At 40.9% G+C, this 17,574-nt stretch overlaps 1 protein-coding gene across 1 annotated transcript in view; it reads left to right on the top strand.

Annotated features, from left to right (window-relative positions):
- The window catches only part of LOC116331232 (capping protein, Arp2/3 and myosin-I linker protein 3-like), a 35,083-nt gene extending 17,752 nt beyond the window's left edge, over positions 1–17,331 (top strand). Inside the window, exons 23-40 of the mRNA XM_031753839.2 lie at positions 98–191; positions 1,308–1,406; positions 1,492–1,611; positions 1,697–1,810; positions 1,890–2,065; positions 2,191–2,278; positions 2,366–2,485; positions 6,996–7,062; positions 7,393–7,580; positions 7,932–8,011; positions 12,451–12,624; positions 13,155–13,353; positions 13,435–14,176; positions 14,300–14,406; positions 14,556–14,682; positions 16,181–16,252; positions 16,399–16,506; positions 16,725–17,331. Of these exons, the coding sequence (XP_031609699.2) occupies positions 98–191; positions 1,308–1,406; positions 1,492–1,611; positions 1,697–1,810; positions 1,890–2,065; positions 2,191–2,278; positions 2,366–2,485; positions 6,996–7,062; positions 7,393–7,580; positions 7,932–8,011; positions 12,451–12,624; positions 13,155–13,353; positions 13,435–14,176; positions 14,300–14,406; positions 14,556–14,682; positions 16,181–16,252; positions 16,399–16,506; positions 16,725–16,765 (2,716 nt within the window). The 3' untranslated portion in view covers positions 16,766–17,331. The remainder of the gene's footprint in view (positions 1–97; positions 192–1,307; positions 1,407–1,491; positions 1,612–1,696; positions 1,811–1,889; positions 2,066–2,190; positions 2,279–2,365; positions 2,486–6,995; positions 7,063–7,392; positions 7,581–7,931; positions 8,012–12,450; positions 12,625–13,154; positions 13,354–13,434; positions 14,177–14,299; positions 14,407–14,555; positions 14,683–16,180; positions 16,253–16,398; positions 16,507–16,724) is intronic.
- Positions 17,332–17,574: the final 243 nt, after the last annotated feature.

The raw sequence follows: 17,574 nt of genomic DNA, 5'->3' as shown, positions 1-17,574 counted from the left end.
CCTGGAATCTGTAACCCACTTTATTTTCTCTTTTTAGTCTCTTACTGTCTCCCTTAATAACTTGTCCCTTCCCTCGTTTTCTGCTTTCTCCTCTCAGTAATTTCACCTTACAGTACATGCCTCTACCCCTAAGTGACATCAGCCAGGCGTACCGCAGTGCCCCTGAGAGGACAGAGCAGGCGTTGACCAAGGTTGGGACGGTTGGAGTAAAGCCACCAGTACAGTTATTACAGTACTACTTAAAATTGGGAAGATTAAAAAAAGCTTAATAGCTTCTTCATCAGTGGCCTGGGGACCGTTGGGGTAACTCAAAAACAGAGATAAAGAGCCCTACCTAACAACCCTAATCCCTAAAAGCTTTCAACCTACAGGAAACGCTAGAGGGATTTAATTAAATTCTTCTATTTCACAACAAAACACCTTGGTGTTGACTCTTCAAAATTAATTTCTGCCCTTTTTTATAAATTCATCAAATGCTTTGAGGTCATAAATGAGCAGATGTTTATGACTGTACACAGAGACATTATCCAAAGCAAATGAAAACAAATGTGAGTTATTTTAATGAAAACTTTGTGTGCTCAAAGAAGCATGTTGTGCAAAAATTTGGACCCCTGGAGGAATCTGTGTAGTTTCGCACAAAACAGTGAAATTCATCAAGAGATGACGAGGTTTATCTAAAAGCTTCATATGTCTGAGATGAAGCTGTACTACAGGCTTGTTGGGAAAGCAAGATCACCTTAAGCCTAACTGTGAAAGAATGTTTTCTTTATATGTTCTTACGTTTCTGCAGCACTTAAGACTGAGTGCAAGCGTCTACCGTAAAGAGCCTCTTAACATATTCTGTTTGCAGTGTCGACAAACAGACAGTGATGAATAAATGTGCAATAATTTTGTTCATTTATTTTTCTGTTTAGTTGTTTATGAATACATATGTAAACTCAAACAGCATCGGGAAAGTGGCATTTTAGGAGATTCATAAATTAGACTTAACAAGCAAATTCTAGTTATTACTGTAATTATTTCTCTCTTGAGGAAAGGAGAGGGACAAGGGCTTTGGATAAAGGCTGTGTTAATTTCTAAGAGCTTTAGGGAGCCACCTCTAAAGCTTTAACAAGGATTCTACAGTCATCTTAGTCTTAAGATGCTTTTGTTGCTTGTTGTAAAATGGGACCACCCTCTGCTTTGCACTTTCTTCCTTCTGCTAGAATCTACTTCTTGCATTGCCGCCTCTTATGTTCTGTTTGTGCTCTTTGTGTTTTCATGGCGAGAGTATAATCGTGACTGTATTCCGATGCTTTGCCGCACAGATCCAGCGTGCTCTGGTGAGGAACAACCAGACTCAGCGCTTCTCTCAGAGACAGGCTTTGCGGCTCCATCAGGGCCTGGTCACCAGCACCGCCGAACAGGTAGCGCTCGCCAGCGTGCACTCACATCTGCGTCTGTTTGTGAGTGTTTGCACTTGTAACACTCCCCCGCCTGTCTGTTTCCAAGGTGATGGAGCGCCTCTGTGTGCGTGTCCAGCAGCAGGTGTGTTTATTACGGGGCGTCGGAGAGATGGAGGAGATTCAAGCTGCAAAACAAGTGCTAAAAGAGGCGAGGAACTCTCGCGCTGTGAGTGATGTGAAATGTGCAAGCGTAGTATTTGCATTTTTGTCACACTGAATATGAATGAATCCTTTCTCTGTGGTGCTCCAAGCTCTACCCTTCACTGTGTGAGCTCGCTCATGTGCTGTCTGTGGATGGGCCGGTGCGGCAGAGACTCGACTCGTTGGCTGGCGAACTTGCCAAAGCTGCTGACAAGGAGCTGCAGGTACATCTAGCAGCCTCTTTTTTTGACACTGTGATATGTAACAGATGACAGAGTCACCGATCGCTGGCATCCATTGCAGGTGATTGTCGACTCCATGGTGTCTCTGTGCCGCGAGCTCTGCCCTCTATCTTCTTCTGCAGCAGAGAGATTAAGCCCACCCCTCTCATCTGTCTCTGAGCGTGTGTCCATCCCTCGCTCTGCCATTCGCACTGCCCTTATGGAAAGAGCAGCACAGGACATTCACAGAGCCTTGGAGTAAGTGAGACGATGAAGCAGCAACAATAAGTCTGAATTTGATAAGAAGAATATTGATTTGCTCTCACTTTTACCAAGCCTCTTCCCGTCAGTCTCTCCCTTTCCTCTAACCCAATCTTCTGCAGAGAAGTAAAGCTGTCAGTGGTTTCCTATCTCACCAACTCCATCGTGGACCAGATCCTTCAGGAGCTCTATGCCACCCATAAGAACCTGGTAAACACAAAGCATTTACTGTGAAACTGTTAAGGATACACAGGGTTTTTTTTGGAGCAAAAATTTTAGGAGTGCTGTCTTTCTCAGACTCGGCAGGTCTCTCATCTTAAATGCTGGGAGGGGACGTGTGAAGATGGGACAGGCTGGAGGTTTAACAGGCACAGGGACTCTCTGGACATCACAGATGAAGAGCTCAGCACCAGCATAGTGAGTGAACCTATGTGTGTTTTGGGACCCATATACGAGCGATATTCAATTAAATATTTAAAGTCAATTCAGTGTACAGCCAAGAAGCACTTATACAGAGAAAACCCCAACAGTCAAACAACCCCCTGTAAGAAAGCACTTGGCAATAGTGGAAAGGAAAAACTCCCTTTTAACAGGAACAAAACCTCCAGCAGAACCAGGCTCATGGAGTGGGAGCCATCTGCCGCCACCAGTTGGAGGGTGAAGGGAGTACACCTCACAAATTGGGAATTTGTAATGCAGATTTTCTACATGCCTTAAATTCTGGTCGCTACCACAATCGGTATCAAATTTTCCAGAAAATTCAACCTCCCAGAATTTTTTGTTGAACTTCAGCTAGGGCTGCCACAAACGATTATTTTGATAGTCGACTAGTCACCGATTATTTCTGTGATTAGTCGACAAATCAGAACATGTATCCATTGGACGTAAAACGTACAGTTTATTGCACCAGCATGCATCTGCTCTTATATAACTATCATTAGCTTACAGCTTGAAGTGTTTAAGGTATGTGCTAACTAAAAATAAAGACAAGATCATAGTTTATTAAATTTTAATGACATTTGCAGATTGTTTCGGTGGAGTTTAATAAACTCAGCCGTCTGCTCCTTGCTATCTAAAATTTAACAGGACACCAGAGTATACTCTCGAGCATCTCACACTTCTGATAATCAGTTGTCTGTTTGACGTTTATTCAGCTGTGTAAAAACTATAACTTTTCTCAGCCAAACCGATTTACTCAGGAACAAATAAAATACTAAAACAAAGCCAAACAATAACATTTTTAAGTTATCTAAGTGACTTATATTACATGTTTAACCTGAGTAGCGAAAGACAGCGGTGGGTTTGAAAACGATTTGCCGGGAGTCCGGTGTTCTCACAGGCTCTAGTGAGCCTTGAACCCTGGCTAACTATCAAGCTGGTGGGTAACAGACGTCTCCGAAAACGTCGGAGTGCTTTTGAAAATATGTGGTGTCTTGATAAACTGAGCAGATATTTGAGGTTAAATAGCTACATTCTGGCCTGAAAATATGTTAAACTTTATTTTGTGACCCCAAAAAAATAATAAGAGTAATATTAAAACTAACTAGCTGCCGCCATTGTTGACAACTGCGCTGGGCCGCGCTATGAATTCTGGGACACAGCTTCTTCTTCTTCGGGGTTTAACGGCAGCTGGCATCCTTACACATGCAGTGCTGCCATCTTCTGTTTCAGTCTGTTATTACACTCTTAAATACTACTACTTATTCCTGCATCTTTTGGGATCTCAAAGCTTCAAACGACGCGTCGACTATTAAATTAGTCGTCGACGATTTTAATAGTCGACATAATCGTGACTAGTCGACTAATCGTGGCAGCCCTAACTTCAGCTACACTTTTGAAATTGCATATTCCTGAAGTCACAGCAGCAGAGCGTTACCCAGGGTTCATGTGCTCCGATGTTAAATGAGCGGATGCAAGAGACACAGAGTTTAATTTTCAATTTTTTAGTTTACTTTAAATCATTAATTTTTTAACTATTTATCCAATTCAGGCTGGGCTGGAGCCGGTGGGCCAGTCTAGTCACCAGTCCATCACAGGGCTAACTAAGAGAGATGGATAAACATCCACACTCAGGGCAGGTTTCAAATTTTCAAATTGCCATCTAACCTAACACCAGTGTCTTTGAAATAAGGGAGGAAAACACAGTACCTTGAGGACGCATCCAAGCTCCAGAACACACAGAAAGTCCTGTTTATACCAGGTGGTTGAGACTACAATCAGTAATAGTAAACACTGCACCAACATGCCATCTACATGAAATGAGATAAGGCTGCCATTAGTAAATATGAAATGATAACTAAATGTAAATGTTTACAGAAAATGTTTTACTTTTTTTAGTATGCCCAATTTTATCAACACAAACGGGCTGAGGAGGCTTTTTTTACCTGCAGCCCTCTCCGTGTGATCTTTTCTTGCTATCAAACAAAATGATTTCAGAGATTTAAATTAATTTCATCCCATCTAACATTACCTCTTAGCAATCTTTAGCAAATTGAAAAAGCCCAGCAAGTAGGGGTCCCCCCCCACCACCACATTGCCTTCAGCATTTATTTTGCCTCTGAGCAGCTAGCTGTAGAAACTGAATTCCTGGAGTTATGATAAAGTATCATAACTCTCATGAAGACCCTGAAGGAGTGTGATTTCACATATATTAGTCCAATATTTCAAACCGTTTTCAATTTGTGTCTGACATGGAAAGGAGAATTGTTTCTCAGTTTTGTATTTTGTTGCATAATCGCGATATTTCATGTTTGTCATTGCAATCATATATGCATCAGCGAGTGTGCTGATTAAATTAGGTTTACGATCCCCTGCTTGTTTATCCCGTTATTAAACTTGAGGACTACAGCTAAGGCAAAAACAGTGTTTCAGTAGTGACAAAACTTGCAGGAATGAGGACTTTTTCCTCCGGGTTTTGACATTTGAAACATTAAGCTGACTTTCCTGACAGGAACACTACAGTTAAAGGTCAGAAATATTGAAAGGCTCCTACTCCTTCACTGGAGACGCTTTAACAATACTTGAATTGATGATGTATAGTCAGTACAATTGTGTTTTGGCCTTTAGAAGCTTCTACTGATTGTAGTGATTGAAGCACGATATTGAATGTCCATGTTTCAAAAGGCCAATAATTGCTACCCTGAAAGCCTGACTGGCATTAAACAGAAATCAAGTTATTGTTAGATACAATAGACAATGGACAATGAAGAAAAAGCAGGCTTTTTATAGATGAATATTTAAGTTTGTGGCTCTCCGTGATGTTAATGCACAAAATTCTGAAGTTATTAAAATATTCTTATCTTCTTATGGAGCAGCTACACCTCCTTCTCTTTCCAAGTTTTAAAATGAGTTCTCAGCTGTGTGCTGTATCTACATTTGCTCATTAACAGTGAATTAGAGCTTTTGTCTGTCTGTTAATTGCAGAATTCTTCTTATCATCTCTCCAAATGAGAAAACTAAACCTGAAACCAAATATTATCTGAATGTTACCAATATGGCTGAAATGTTGGGAGGCCGAATAAACCTGAAAAAAGGAAAAAAAACAAATTTCTGCTGATGCACTAAAACAGCAGCTCAGTATCTACAAGACAGCAGGTAAAACTGCAGGAGCAAACCCTTTCCCCTGACATTATCTCAAGAATCTACTGTAAGTACGGGACTTTATACATCACAGTCTGCTCAATCATTACCTGCAAGGAATTTGAAACATTGCTATTTCATTGAGTAATACAGCTAGTGAAGATTGTTGTATTGCAAAAATGAAGCCAATACCTTGCTGTCTCAACTAATACATCATGGATATTGTAGGCTTCAGTACTTTGGTGTCTCAGCTCTTTAATGAAATGCGTTTGATCAAGCTATTTCACATATTTTACACAATCACAGTCCGGGTCAGTATTCTTGAGGGAAGTAAACGGTCTTTGCATTGTCTGCTCTTGTGCCTGATTTTGATGACAAGTAACAGTAATTGCTAATATTACCTGTGGAGATCCTCAAGGATCCGTCCTGGGTCTTTCTGTTATATTTAAAATGTAATTTATTATATTTACATCTGATTTTGCACTCATAACCTAAGATTCACTTACCTTGATGGGCTATCGATAATATTAGCACGTTAGCAGTCTTGTGAAGCTGGTGTCTATAAATGATGGTACAGTTATAGTTTTGCAGACATATAAACCAAATGTTTGAGTTGGCTGAAATTTTGACCCCGTTATTGTGCTACTTTCTATTTCAGTCTGGACCAAATTGATGAGACTGGCAGGGCCATCCCTAGAGCAGCACCTCTATCAAGGCCAGAAACACTTAGCCAGCTGTTTTGTTTCTTCTGAAAATCTCTCTGCAGTAATTTATTTTCAGTTGGATCTTTAACTTAAAACTTTGGGTTTCCTCAGTCTGTTTTTCTTACCTTTTCAAATCTGTCTCTCCTACCTGTAGCAGGGAGACCTCTGGTTTTTGTCAGCTTACTCTAACATGCCTCATGGCTCCATACACCAACTCCGCAGTTATGGGAAGTATGTCTACATCACTCCCTAGTGATGTAGACATACAAATGCACAACAGCACTTCTGCTGATTTGTGGTTGCCACATTTTCTCTACACACAATAAAGTCAGTCGTTTTTTCACTGGACCTACATTATACATGTAAGGCCACTCAAATGGGGAAAGGCTTCACTGGGAACATTTTTGCTCTTTCTACATGTGAAATCCATAAGCTTTTGCTGGATTTTAATACAGCATCATGATCAATATGTCTAAAATTTGTGCCTTGATTTGACAAGTCTTCATTGGCAAAAGCGGTGATTGCCCTAAAGGTCGACTTGAACAATATTTCTGTTGACCTATTTGCCTGTTTGCATGCGTGTCTCATTCAAACTCCTTCCCACAGCATCTCAACAACTTTTACTTTTTCTTTTTTTCTCCCAGGACACAATAGCCATTAAGAAGCACAGCTCTAGAACAAGACGAATACGACCTGTCTCCACCAGGCTGAGTGAGTACTGCTGTATAGCCTATTATCCTCTCTCTTCAGTCTAGCTCTGACCCCTTCCTTGTCTCTCCCGAAGCTCCATTAGCGTTTTCTGTAGTCGGTTTTCCCCTCTTTTCCATCTCTTCTTCTCAGAAGTCTGTTAATGGCTGTTATAATCTAGCCTGAGCCAAGTCTGAGTCACTATATGTCAGAGCAGTTACTGATTGTTTTGAATTTGATGACTTTGAAGCAGAAATGATGACTCCCTGTAATCTCCCCACTCTTTGACAGTTCCTTCTCAGTTTCTTGTCCTCACATCCTCTCTACCCCTTTGTTGCTCCTTGCTGCCATCAGGCCTGTGCGATGACTCCAGCTCCTCTCCACCCCCTTCTGTGCCATCATACTCGTCACCGCTATCCCGCTCGGCATCCTGGGAGGGTCTGTCAGAGCTGCCTACGCAGGGACTGCCCCTTCATCACGTAACGCGAGTTCGTCCAAGGCCTCCGCGGAGACACAAGGGAGGGCACATCCCGTCTGAGAGAGTAAAGCTGGCCTGATCTTGGCACTGTTTGACACATATTAAAATGTTAAATAATCTGCAGCTGCACCCAATAATTCAGTATACATCACCTTTACGCAAATCTCCAACCATTTATCTATATATCTATGCATAATTCTCCCATTTCCCAAAATATGTGCCTGCTGGCGATGACTGCTATCTTTGCAGAAGTAATCTATTCAAATTGGGTGCCTGCAACTGGATTATGTCATCTCAGTAAAGGCATTGTAATCCATTTGTTTTATTGCAAATACATAACATTTACAAATGAAACCCACTAAACTGACCTCTCTAAAAAGATTTTAAGTGTGTGTTTGTGTCTGTGTGTGCACAGCACTGCAGTGAAAATGGAGGGATAAGCCCTCTGGATGATGGACTCCCTGATTTCTACACGAAAAGAGTGCTCCCTGATAGGTAAGAGTTTGTTTTATATTTGCACTTTGACAATACTTACACTCTGTTAGCAACCTGTCAGCTGTAATTCTCTCCTGACCTTACAAAACATTCCCTGAATATTGCATTTCAAAACTGTATCTCACATTTACTTAAAATTACTGTTGTTTCCCAAAGAGCTCCTACTTTTCCCACCAGTCATCATTTTCGGTTATTTTGCTGCACTTTGAAAATCAGCAGACTTCACAACTGCTGGAGCAGGGTAATCCATCACGGTGAACATATTGTCACCTTTAAATTATTGTTGCATAGTTATGCAGGTGTTTAGTAAGCTGTCCAAGAGTTGGTTGTTTTACCGTGAGTACAAGAAGACATGTTTACACCCGGGTTGCTTTTGGGCTTCTTTATAATTTGAATACACTGGGTTGTGAATAAATTTTTTGTTTTTGTTTTGTGGGATTTTTTGCAGTCAGCACTCTGTGTTGTCAGACTGCCTTTGAATGCGCTAACAGCAAAAAGAGACCATTTTTATTTTTAGACATCTTTCCAATGTCTTGAAAAGGTGAATTTTAACTTTAACTTTTTTTACTTTTTCAGCCAAATTTAGACATACAAGGATGTATTTTTAAGGCCATGACTACCTGACAAGATTTAACCCAGAAAAAAATGTCACTGGTCATTTAGTGCTTGGTGGGTACAGTCAGAAGAAGATTGTTTGTCAGTCTGCAGTAAGATATATTTAGCAGGCTTTGTTTTGGGACAAATCCCCGCCCTTCTGTCCACATATTTGGAAAGCATAAGGCAAGGAAAAAATAGCTAGCTTTCATTTGCATACATGGAGAGCAGCAGCAAGATCCTAGCAGAGAACAGATTAGGCATCAATGACAAAAGGCATCATATTCATTAAGGCAGACACAGAATGCAAAGAAGGAACTGTGCTGGGTTGCAAGGTGGCTTGCAGGTGTGTAGTAAGAATGTGCAGGAGAAAATTCTTTAAATATGGCCTTTTTGTGATTTGCAAACTGGATATTTACAAAGATGAGGATCAGCTGAACCATCAGCCGATACGGACTGTTACTGAGATCAGCTGATTTGTTGAACTTGAGGCTGAATTTACCTGAGCTCAGCTAACGCTCTGTTCAGTTTGTGTAAATAGTTATGATAACTTGGTAAAAGGAAAATGGGCACATGGGTTGAAGCAATTTTAAAATGTATGATGTGTGTAGTACACATCCATGGATTGCATTAGGGGAATTACAAAATAAGAAACTCCAAGAGAATTTTTCATCAATCGATATAATGATTTCCATCCGATTATGTAACAAAGAGGGAAACTGTCTCAGTGGCAAGCCAAGAAAAGAAGACAACAAAAGACACAATATGAATAGACAAATTATTGTATTACACTGAAAGCCAGGCACTGTGAAAAATGTGTCTTTCATAGAATAAAATAGATATTTGTAGCTAAAATCACACTGCTTAACTTGCTAAGATGCTGATTCATTTCATATCCATTCATTTTAGTTAAACACATAGAAAAAACTCATAATGACTTGAAAGTGAACCTGTTTTGCTTTTCCTTCTTTTCTGTCTGTGTGTATAGTGCTCCTGGTAATCGTGGCCAAAGCTTAAAATAATGAGGTCAGTGTATGTATAAGTACAACTAATCCCTGTAAGCAAAAGGCTCAGGCTTCAAACTGCTCTAACAGCGTTTTTCTACTCTTGGCTCTGTATGGCAGAGAGAAGGGATATCCTAAATATGGTAATCTCAGGCATGCATCTCCTACCACCCACTGTTTAGATGGGCTTTTTTGTAAGGGACAACCAATCAGAAGAAAGTTTCCTTAAGGGAAGGATGAAGAAAGCTCAAACAGCTTGTTTCAGAGGATGAGCTGAGGGGTGCACCAAGGCCTGTTATAAGATGAAAGAATTAGTTTCAACTTAAAATCATGCCAAACTATTTTAGTAATGTCCAAGAATAAATATATAGAAGAAAGGAGCATAGTGGTTTCCCTTTAATTCTTTGAAAAAAATCTCAGGCACCACTTTTAATATCTCAAGATAAAACAAATAGGTTCAGTATTTGTTCGGCAGTGTTAGCTGGTTATTTTCCTTATAAACAAAAGTAGTCCTACTGTGAAAACCTGTTGGAAATGGTATTTTATTCTTAATTATGCCTTTTGAAAAGCTGCCTTTGTATGTGGTTACATTTTTTTGATGCACTGTGTTGAGTGTGTTTCTCCATCAGTGGATTTGATTATATATTTAAACATCAGAATAAAAAGAATTTTTAAAACGGATACCTTCAAAGGGTTCAAAGGTTTTCTAGTTACTCAGGAGGGTTTTCTGCATCTCTGTTACTTTCTTTTTTTTTTTTTTTGCAGGCTATGTTTTTGATTAATATTTCTAATTGGTAAATGTGATATTTTTAAACACATTTCGTTATATTAGTTTGTTGACCAAGATACGTTTCAGCAATCTTACTTCACTAATCCTTCAGTCAAAATGTCTGCAGCTTAACTGACCTGGATTCAGAAGAAAACCCTGCATTTCAAGACATAAGATCAATGATTCTTCCTCCTTTGTTGTGAACCCTGCTGAGTTCTGACAGCGTGTGTGTTCACACCTTTACCGAGCTGTTATTTTAATTGGCTTATGCTTCGTGATTTTCATAAACTAAGAAGACTGTTTTCTGTGGCCAGTGTGTTGTCTGTCTTTGATGCAATCTCATGGCGAGGTTTGGCTCGCTCCTTATGTCCCGCTGTCTGCTCGAACATTCAGAGGCAGATCGAGCAAATTCCGGCAACCCTCATGTCTTCTTAATTAAATCATAAACTTTGTGATGATTAGTGGAGCTGGACTGTTTAGAGTTTGTGATTTGGTAGCAAGATGATTGGTCAGTTGGTGGTTGCATGTTGATGATCAAAGTAGTCGTCAAGGTACCTCACAGAGATCTCCAGGAGGTACTTTGTGACCTAACGTCAGATCTGGTTTGGTGGTTTTGTTCAATATGTAATCAGTTGCTGCAGTGTTACAAAAATAAAGACAAGGACACAGAGCATGCAGTTCAGCTTCTACTTTGCATCTCATATCAGATACGGCAACAAATACTGAAAATATCTCTGCATAACTCTATTCCAGTCCTTTTAGTCCACATGTTTTCACCTTTTTTCACAGTTACTAAGAACAAGAATGCATTTTTGCAGTAGATGTTCTACAATTTCGCTGTATTTGGTCCTCGTTTCTCCTATTTAAATGAAGCAGAGTCACGCTTGCATCAAAAATCATACAGTAAAGTTAATAACCTATAGTGACTTTTTTCCACGATGGCACACCACAGCGTGCCAGCTATCAGTGTTCAGTGTAAAGCTGCTGCTTGAGGCTGTCACAGGTCACTAAACTTTTATATTTCCACACAAACGATCAAAATAGAAACACAGACTCATACAAATGCAGTGCATAGATCAAAACTTTAGTCTTTCTACTCCACGTTAACTTGTAATGATATAGAGTGGTGTTACTTTAAATGTGGTTTTTATGTCACTGGGACATACACACTGCATGTATAGAATCACCAGTGAGCCGTGATTTAAAATCTCCTCAAAAGCTCAATTTGCCTCAAGATAAGAATTGAAAACTTTATTTTTTTATTTTTTTTATTAAACTATGCATGCGCATAGTAATAATAATACAACATCGTCATTGTTAGCTTAATACAGAGCGCTGACACAATCATGCCTCACTGCAGCAACAAGTCCCATATGTTTCCCAGTTCAGCTGTTAATTGGATCTTTGATAGCAATGAAGGAAAGAAGACACAGCGCACTCCTTTTATCTTCCCGATTGTATCTGGGGAGCAGACACAGGTCTCTCTCCTTAGTCCCCACTCTGCTCAAATGCACTAGATGTCAATACTTCCACCTGAGGTGTACTGCAGCTCTGCTAGTGTGTCCCCTTGTACAGCTTTAAAAATCTGAAACATTACTCGCTTCTCTGAGGTGACAACAAATTCCTGAGGCTGCTAAAAATTAACAGTTAACTCTCAATTTATTTTTATCCATTTCGTTAACACAAAAGTGGCCACGCATTGCCTCAAACGCAAAACCATCATTTTAATATGTGGAGTAGATGCAGGTTTCATTTTGGTGAAGCCGAATTCATAAACAGCATCCAGAGCTTATCAGAATCATGTCGCTCATTTCCACGCGGAAGCTCGTGAGGCGAAGTCGGTGCTTTTAAAATGATTACTTTTGTAATATAAAAAGTGCACTTTGGATAAATCACTGTATACCACGAGATGTAGCTTAGCAACACACAAAACGCAGCAGCCGAGGAGACAGCCAGGATGGCTGTGATGAATTCAGTGATATCCTGACGGAGGTGACTCATGTGTAGACACCAAATATGAATGTGCTGGACTGAACCATGTGTGTTTCATCGATCTCTTTCACCTCTTTCAGTCAGCTGTCGTCGCTGCACAAAGCACACTCTCTGAGGAGGAAGAAGAGGAGAAACATGCTGGCCATCTTTGGTTTCCGTAAAAGCCGCAACCAAACTCTGTCCCATCCGGGGCCTGAGTCAGAAGCTGAGGTTTATGGAGATGGGAGTCACACTGTTGCTACAGCACCCACGGGGTTAGTATATCTGCACGCATGCACATACATGCGGATTCTTCTCGAGAAAGATTTGGCCTTGAACTCACAGATGGAAATACAAAACGTCAACTACGACTTTATCTTTCCATATTCAACTCTACATCTTCACATCTTTTGCTTAGTATCTTGATTCTTGTGAGGACAATCCACAGCACTGAACCCTATGAATAGTTCAACAAATATCACTCTTAATCTTGCTTATTTCTTTGTTGATATAAGAAATGGCTGATAGCTGCCAAAGCGCAGGCAGGCTGATACCAGAGTGTGTACACAGATGTAGATGGCAGCCGGTGTCTCCGATTCTGGATCCAACAGTCAGCCGAGTGATTAGAAATGAACACGCTGCATGTCAAATACAGATTACAATGGTATTATATCTGATTTTCGCCAGAAAATTGATACTTTCTAAATGCCCTGTTCTAAAAATTTGTTGCATTTTTGTGTATTTTGAATATGTGGCATAAATTAGCAGAAACTGTGGACATTTTTTCATTTTTTCCAACTTTTAGGACAGCAATGGAGAATGTATACACTCTCCTCCAGCCTCCAAGGTCCACTGCCAGAGCTGGATCTCCCAGCGAGGGGGCTGATGGGAAAATGAATGACCACCAAGGGAAAAGTACTATCGTTTTGAGTCCACCACCAGTGCCAGGCATCCCTCACACATGTGTGGGTGGAAGCAAACACCCATTTTATTCTCCAAGAGAGGTAGGGCCAGTATAATCCACTATTGTTATTAACTGAAAGTTTGTAACGCGTCCGTAACCTCTTCTTGTTTTGTTTTGACAGAAATCTGAAGTGGATGCTGTGTTTGAACAGCCGGAGGAGACAGACAAGTACTGGGCGGACGACAAACAGAGGACGGCAGAGGTGCTGCAAGCAGACAAGCAATGGATGACAGAGGCAAGGCAGGGCGATGTAGACAGACAGCGGTTTGACGACAGGCTGCAAGACAGAGAGGCGAGAACGACCGACAGACAAACAGACAGGTACTGGACTGAGAGCAGGCATCCAGACAGGCACATGGACAGACAGTGGACTGTAGACAGACACACTCAGAGGCAGATTGACAGAAAAATTGAAAGACAGTGGATGGGCGGCAGACAGATAGAAAGGTCATGGTCGGAGAACAAGCCGGCAGACATACAAGTGGACAATCAGTGGAATGAGAGCAGACATCAGGGAAGAAAGACAGACAGACAGGTCCAAGCACTTCAACTGTCTCAAAGGCCGCTCCCTCCATACCCATCGGACAGGACGCCCTCTCCAAAACACGAAACAGATCCTCTGAAAAGCATAGAGGCTTCAGCCATAGAGTGGCATCCGCAGGACACGCAGGGAGACAGACATGCGTGTCCTGATGCAGGTGGAGTTTTCTCAGAAGGCTGGAAGATGAGCGGAGGAGGAGGAGGAGGTGGCTTCTCTGCCAGTCGAGCGACATCAAAACCTGACCCCCCGCCACAAAGCAGCAAACCCAATCTGTCCAAGCTGAGGCAGAGGCATCGACTTGAGAGCTCAGATGCTCTGCCAGGTAATACACAGGTCAACCGTGTTCATTTGCTGCAGGTCAAAAAGCAGGTTTTAGCTCGCAAACAGGTTTTGCTGCAGTCTTTGCCGCAAGTCTACATGCCACTCACTTCTCTTTTATCCGTAGCTACAGAGGAGGAGGAAGATATAGAGAAGGATCCTGGAAATATGGAGAAGAAAGAGAAGGACAAGAGACGAGATTCTGAAGGTCACCCTCCCCCGATTCCTGAAAAGGTATGAAATTTAAAGCCACACACAAGTCGGTTTGTTCTGTGGTTTTTTTTTTCTCCACCCTCAGTTCTTTTTAATGTATATTTAAACCAAATGTGTTCATTGATGATGTTGTCTCTGTGTCTGTTCACATGTGCTGTACTCATGCCTAGCCAAAGACCTCCTCGTTTGTGACTTTTCCAAAAGAATCAGCCAATGAAAGGAACTTACCTCCTCCTCCTGTCCCACCTCCTGTTGATAAGCTAATGCATGGGTTGCCAGACAGAGCTGCGAGCCAAGGTACCTGGGCTGAAAACAATTACCAGACATGCTTTTTTAATGTACTCAAACTATTTATTTCTACTTTTCTGAAGCAACAGCCACTAGCCTGCTGATTTAGCAAATTAACGGTATTTAGACTTGCCACCCCAGAGACCTGCTTTAAACCACAATCCAGCCACAGTCAGTGAGTGATGTGTTTCAGGGTAAAATTCTTGCCATTGATCGTGAAGTCTTCAGAACTCTGCAGAAGGCATGAAACAAAATCTTCCAAAGATTTTACTTCATTTGGTGAAGGTTCTTGCTTGATGGTGGTCCATGATTGATATCATATAAATTCATATTCATAATCATCAAACCATCAGAGAGCCCTTGTGCTCTGTAGATGAATGCATTGTCATCATGGAAGAGAAAACTCACATCAGGGCAGAAATGTTTCATCGCAGGACAAAATTCATTAATCAGAACAACTTTGCATTGATTGTCAATGATTCTTTGCTTTAAGGGGACGAGTGGGCTCAAATCATGCCAACAAAATATTCGACTTCTGGGTCCAGTGGCCCAAGCTTTTCCTATAATTTGTCACCTTATAAGCAGAGCCATAGGACTGCAAAGGTTTCCTAAGGAACACAAAGGAAATAAAGAAGAAAGAGAGATAAAACTAGGTTGTGTGCAGATGTCCTTTAACTGAATATTTTAATTGACAAAAATGGTACTGATTGAACTTTTTAACAGGAAAGGAAACATTTGATAGATTTGAATTGATTAGAACACTGATGGTGGCTCTAACCTAACATTAAATGCTGTAATCTGGTCTGTTTTCTTTATATAAAATATCCTTTGTAGAATCCTCTATCAAGGCATCAAAGCAACTGTGTGGCCACTACAGGGTCACATTTGCAGCTACTCCTATGTGCAGACATTTTTCACGATTTCCTCTTGGTGAAGTGTGTTTTCAGGATCGGAAAGTCCCACATTCAGGGGCTTTGGGTGATTTCTGATCCCTTCCCCTGGAGAATTGTTCCCCAGACTATAAAACTCTGGCTGAAATGATGCTGGTAATTTCAGTCTCCAGTGTAGCAGCAGAAGCAGAGTCTAGCCTTTAGAATAATAAGACGAAAGCCTCTGCAACAAACTCCCTTGGCGTATTTGATTACGCCAAAGCAGTCCCCCAGTTTAAGTCCACTTAGTTAATACTTGCCTTGATAGCCAAATTGACTGTTTTACTGGCCCTGCTTTAACAGTAGAAAAAGAATCAGTTATTTTTTGTTTCATGTTGACATGAGAAGTGACCACGCAGCCTGTTTGCTTTTCTGCATTCATATGCATACCCTTTTCTGTGTATTAGTTCATGTGATCGAGTGTTCTTTTAAAAAAATGTAACAATATTAAATGTCTCATTTAAAAAACATGAAAATGGCAGGTGCAATAACATCACGGCAGAGTTATCCTGTCCCTTGCCCATCCAAAACAAAATTTAAAGATACCTCCTGTTGTGTGTCAATCACATGTTGTTCAGGCGACGAAGGACTCAGGCCTCAAGCACCGGTGAAGCCACAGAGGAACAGAAAAGCAATGTCCTGTGACGCAGGTATAATCGCATTATGAGCTGCAGCTATTCACCTTAGGAAGTTATATGCACACTTTTGTGAATGCAACACGTTTTGTTGATCTCTGTTTGCGTGAAGCGTCTCTATCTAACTGTTAATTTGTGTCTTCTGTCCTCGCTGAACTCAGGCACTGACAGGGAAAGCCCTAATAACGTTGAGAAGCCCCCAAATCGCAAACCCCCCGTGAAAAAACCTAGACTACCCCAAAACAGAAATAAGTCACTGGACTTGTCTGGTACATGTTTCTCTGTTTTTATTTATGTGTGTGTTTGTATGTGTGGGCGACCAGCTGTAATCAATTACTGTGTGTGTGTTACCATAATGTGGAATTATAATTACTGTCTATAAAGCATTAAGCACAATTATAATACAGTGGCAAATTAGGTAATGTATCTGTAGCTCTCAGCTGAACGGTACTGATCATCTATTTAATGATCCTGTTCCACCGTACAGACAGCTTCAACTCAGCACCTGGGGAAAGCGAGCTGTTGTGATACCTGAGAACTCCACCTGCCGCTGTCAAGCCAGAGTTGCCATCCAGCGAGGTCAAAGAGCGAAGAGGAGGGAAAAGGCCTAACATCAGAGCAGGACATCATAAAACACTGTTCACTCGCTTCGGTTCAAACACTTTCCTCTCGTCACTTTCCTTCCTCTTCACCCTGACTTTCTTGTCTTTGCTTTTCTCTCACGTGAAGCTCTTTTTGTGGCTACAGTATTTTAAAAGTATTTGCTACTTTAGAAAAACCCATAAGATCATTGTCGTGTGTGTGTCGGTGGACAGTCGGCTGAGTGCTTGAGCGTTGTGGCTTCGCTAGACAGAAGAATACAAATGTCTTTATTAGAATGTGGTTTCTTAAATCTGCAATGCATTTTTGACCGCTGATACAGTTGATTGCCTTGGTTGACACTTGAAAATGAGTTGCTTCTTATCAAATGAAACTTGATGATTTATATCTAGTTTTGCTTTCAAGAACTGAAAGTTAATATATTTTATAGAAAAAAAAAAGAAATATTATGTTTGAGCACCGTCACTGTATGAATAAAAGCCTAATGAAAAACATCCAGGACTTGTTGTGGCTGCATTCTTATTTAGATCATTAGCAGCTGAAGTGGGACGTGTTTATTGCCTGTGCAAGTCCATTAAATCACATTCATAGTTTGTAGTTTATATAAACAGTGGATTAAATCCCAATTTGTATGTGAAAGGCTGTGTTTGTGTTGTATGTATAGTTCCTGTGGGTTGGTTTGACCTCATGATTGACCTGGGACCAAAAAAAAACTTCATTATATTCCTACACACACA

Source organism: Oreochromis aureus, linkage group 23 (genome assembly GCF_013358895.1).
Source record: "Oreochromis aureus strain Israel breed Guangdong linkage group 23, ZZ_aureus, whole genome shotgun sequence".
NCBI classification, from domain to species: Eukaryota; Metazoa; Chordata; class Actinopteri; order Cichliformes; family Cichlidae; genus Oreochromis; species Oreochromis aureus.
Note: the sequence above shows the minus strand (reverse complement) of the source record. Positions and strands in the feature narration are given on the sequence as shown.